The sequence below is a fragment of the Octodon degus genome, unplaced genomic scaffold (assembly GCF_000260255.1).
Source record: "Octodon degus isolate 3935 unplaced genomic scaffold, OctDeg1.0 scaffold00049, whole genome shotgun sequence".
Taxonomy (NCBI): Eukaryota; Metazoa; Chordata; class Mammalia; order Rodentia; family Octodontidae; genus Octodon; species Octodon degus.
This window is the reverse complement of record NW_004524625.1, coordinates 2,258,239-2,262,940: the sequence shown is the minus strand read 5'-3', so window position 1 is coordinate 2,262,940 and position 4,702 is coordinate 2,258,239. Positions and strand designations below refer to the sequence as shown.

Here is a 4,702-nt window from a genome sequence, read left to right as displayed (position 1 = left end):
ACAATGTGTTAGTTATTGAAACTGTCCATTAATCAGTTTTGAAACTGCCTCATTGCTATTTTTTTTCTCAATAAAATAAAAAATAATTAATTTTATTGTGAATTTTTAAGTATATTTACTGCCTTTTTTGTTTGTTTAAAGTTGTATGTTAAAATTTCTTACTGTAATTTTGGATTGATTTCTCTTTATCTTTGTTTTGCTGTGGTATGAGTTCAAACGAATGATTGGGTTTTTTTTTTTAAAGCTATAGTAAGGAAGACTTGTAAGGGAAGCTCCTGCAATGGGAATTTGTAGCAGGGGAGAGAGGTTTGGCTCAAATGTATTTAGCTGCTTTTTTTTTTTCTTTTTTTTTTTCAGTGCCAAGGATTGAACTCAGGACCCTGCACTTGCCATTCAAGTGCTTATTCTACTGAGCTATCTCCCTAGCCCCTAGCAGCCTTTTTAATCATTATATAATTTTCCTCTATCTCTTTTAGAGCTTTTCTCTTTGCTTTGTCAGATGCTACCTTTATAGTTATGAGCAAGTCATTTAACCCCTCAGTTTCCTTGTTGCAAAAAGGGTTCAAGTATAGTACCTGCCTTACACAGTTTCTGTGAAAATTCATTGAGAAAATGTATGCAAAGAATCTTGCATATTTTTCATTGAATGTATTTAAAGTACTATTTTTGCTTTAAGGCTTCTGCTTTCACCCCCTCCCCCATACAATACCTAATTTTAAATGCTGTTTGTTTGTAATTGGAGGTATGTTTAAAGGGTACAGTAAAAATAGTTCTGAGTATTTTTTAAGTAGGTGAAGGTCATGGAATGTTGTCTTTTGAACTCAGGATCTGACAATTCTTAGTACTTGGGAGAGCTTTAAGTTACTGGGCTTTTTTCTCTCTCTTTTTTTTTTTTGTGTCTACATTAATTGTAATGCATCCAAGTATCTTCAGTATTCTTCTATCTTTTTAAAGTAGTTGAAACAACTGAAAAAGGCAAAAGGCCCAAATGCAACCTTTGGAGGTGCTCACTTTCCTAGAACATTTGTCAAACGTCAATGGAATGTAGTTATCGGGAAGTTTTCAACTCATTACTATTTTTAGACTGCTGAATATGTAGAGAGTCTATAAAGAAGTGTCATATACTTTAAGGAAGCAGAAGTATGTACTTTCTTTTTTCTGATGACATTTAAAACATTTCTGTTCTAAATTTTTATCGTCCATTTATATAATGACTGTGTCTTATGTGCTTCCTATAGACCTGATAGCTTAGACTTAAAAATATATATAGAAAAGAGAAAACAAAGTATCAGCTGAGAAAATAGCATAAAAGTTTAAAAATATGTGGCATATATATATTTTGTGACTAGATAGTCAAGAGTTGAGAGGTAAAATGTTTTGGAAAGTTCAAATGGTCAGTCTCTGCAGGACCTTGATAGTCATGTTGAAGAAATTTTGAGTTTGTTCTGTAGATTAGTCAAAACCACTGAAGGCTTCTGGGTTAAAAAGATCAAGTTACATACTTAAAGTATATATGATACAAGATTATACACAGGCTATATGTAGGAAAATACTTTAGCAGTGTTGAGAAATAGAAAAATACAGTATTATGATTAAAGTGAGCTCATTTAAAGTGTTAATATCACTGAATTAAGAGCTTTGATTTTAGTTTTTCCCTGCGGTGTTTTAACACACATACTACTTTATTAGTGAGCTCCTACCAGCCTACCTTATATACAAGAAGGTTTTCCTTCCACCTTGCATTTATTTTCTTCTTACAGCATTTATTGCCAGAACTTTTAGTTTGTATAAACATTTGTTGGTTGTCTGTTTCCTCCCTAAGATTATAGAGCACTGTGAGAGCAAGAATTGCATTTGTTAAGTACTCCTTTCTGTACTTGGAACGACACCCAATTTGTAACCTTTAATATACTTGTTAAATGAGGGAATAAATATTCAAATCCAGATAATCACAGGATTTTTTTAATGAATTTAGGACAGGGTCTACAGGTTGTACAGGGTCTCACTATGTGAATCAAAATCGTAGTGATTTTCCTGATCTCACCCTCCCAAGCCCTGGGATTACAGTCTCCATCACTGTCTCAGTGTGCCCTGGGGGTGGGCTGTCACTGCAGTCCTGGGGATCAAGCTCCCGGCCCCTGCATCTGCCTAAGCTGGTGCTTTAGTCCGCGAAGCTATCTGGCCAACCCACCACAGTTTTTAATGTCATTTGTAAATGGGACATGGTGTTAGCACTTTATATTAATTCTTGTTAAAAATTATTTTTCCTTTTCCTCCAGAATTTATATTTAGAGCACCAATCAAATTGAACAAGCCTGGAGAACATTGTGAGGAATATGAGTGCCTGAGAAAGGTAGAGTATACATATTATCGTGACTTTTACTTTCTTAAGATAAATTGAAATAATTATGATTTATTGGATTTTGAAAATTTACAGTGCAAAACCTGTGTACCTTCACACTATATTATACTATATGTATACCAGCCCAATTAGATTGGGAATTACAATAGAAGTAAACTTTAAGAGTGTCTTTGAGTTGTGTTTTCAGAGATAAAAATATAGCTCAGAGGGCCTATCATACACCTGTTAAAATAACTAGCCACCAAGAAAGGATTTTCGATTCATTTAACAAGTAGCTTTGCATCTAAACATGTAAAAATAAAAGATTTTTAATCTGCTTATTGAGGAAGTTGGTCAGTCATCGAACTTGTGCATCATATTAAAGGTAGATATGTGAGGGCTGGGGAAAGGTCCTGAGTTCAATCTCTGGTACCAGAAAAAAAAAAAAAAAAGAAAGAAAGAAAGAAAGAAAGAAAGAAAGAAAGAAAGAAAGAAAGTCAGTCTTAGCAAAAATGGATATGTGAAATTTACCTCTGGCTGTGCCTGAGAGCAGCCTGCAGAACCATTTACCTGGAGAGTGAGCACAGCTGGCACCCCGTTGCTGAGCTTGCAGGGATGGCGCACCCCAGGCGCTTTCAGTCACACAGCAGGACCTCAGGCTGTAGACTTCAGCAGCACCACTGACCACAAGTTAAGTGATCAAACTGACCTGAAAAATTCTATACCCTGGTTTGATCAAATTTGTTCTCTTATGCCATTCTGCCTGCAAGATATAACAGTGCTTTTAAAGTATATAGAAAAAGTCAAATCACGTAAACTGATATGAGAGAAAAACCAGTGCTGCTACTATGTATTGTACCTTGTTTGAAATTTAGAGTAATATTTCCCAGTTTGATAAGCTACCTTGGTATTTGGGTCTGCAGAACAAAAATTATGTTCCTGTCACTAAGTATGGTTTTCTAGAAGGACCGATACTTGGGACTCTTACAACTAGTCTTTGTTACAAGTTATTTAAATAAAATGAAATACTTTTCTTAAAAAAAGTAGCTTTGCTGATAATTGCCTGTATTATTTTACATATCTTGAAAAGTTACTTCAATGAAATTTATTGCCTTTTATTGCTTTAACTCTATGAAATAGTACTTTGGCAGAACTGTATTGGAGGTCAGTGAGTGGGTGAGGAAATAATTTCCCAGTCAGAAAATTTTGCCATTTGCCATAGGAAGATTCTAGTTTTGTCCACATAATCTTATTTTTATTGTTTTCAAATTAATTGTCTGGGACGCCCCATAGAAGGCTTTAAAAACTTTAGGAAAATGAAATTTGAGGTATGATAAAAATACACAATGAATATTCAGATTTTTAAAATGTTATTACAGCAACAGACACCTTGTCTTTAATTCTTCTCTGAATACACGCCCTTACTTCAGACACACTTCAATGCTTTTATCTTTTTCTTGAGTCTTTCTCAAGCAGTTATAGAAGTTCTTTCTTATGAGCTTCTTTAGTTGCACTGACATAACTGCCTTGATTTCTTCCATCTATTTGAAATATTTACCTTTCACAGTCATTTTGATTTTTTATTTTGAGGAAAGGCTAGAAGTCACACGATGCCAGTGGATAGAATAGAGGACATACGATAATGTTTTATGAGCCTGCCTTTCCATTGGATGGCACTCAGCAGCAGCCTTCACCATGTTTTTAATGAAAAAGGACTTCCAGAGCTGGTGCAGAAAGTGGCAAGAACAGTGGGATAAGTGTGTTCAAAGAGAGGTGGAATATTTTGAGGAGGGGCAATAGCAATGTATCTTTTACTGTTGTAAATTTTTTGTTTTAAAAAATTGGCTATATGTTTCTATCATACCTTGTATGTTGCTGGATTTGTATCGTTCTTCCTTAGTCCTCTCCCTGTTCTCCCACAGCATGGATTAATAGTAATCAAACACACTAGTTTTATAATAGATTAGGGAATAATTCTAAATGTGGGTATTCAGTAATTGGTAAAGATAAATGATCTCCTTAACCAGGCATTATCATGAAACAAAAGTGAGATGACAGTGATACTGCATTTTGTACATTACTGGGAAAAGATAATGGAAAACTGTAATTATTGTGTACTGATTGGCGTTCTCTTTTAAATGAGAGTATTCAATGTTGACTTGGAGCTTCATAATCCTTTCATCTTGACATTGTGAGCTTTAAAATCATTTACAAAGAAAAAAACTTTTTGCAAAGAGCACATCAGAAGAACCTCAAGTTCTTAAATAAAATTTCAGAGACCCAGTCCTAGCCCAGGTCCGGTGAGTGTGTGGAGAGCTTCTTGCTACCTGCGCCGGCGGGACCAGTCCCAGCCCAGGCGCA

General features: G+C 35.0%; 1 protein-coding gene across 1 annotated transcript in view; it reads left to right on the top strand.

Annotated features, from left to right (window-relative positions):
* The window catches only part of Rnf169 (ring finger protein 169), a 120,457-nt gene that overhangs the window by 53,466 nt on the left and 62,289 nt on the right, over positions 1 to 4,702 (top strand). The window contains exon 3 of the mRNA XM_023716644.1: positions 2,280 to 2,353. Coding sequence (XP_023572412.1) covers positions 2,280 to 2,353 — 74 coding nt within the window. The remainder of the gene's footprint in view (positions 1 to 2,279; positions 2,354 to 4,702) is intronic.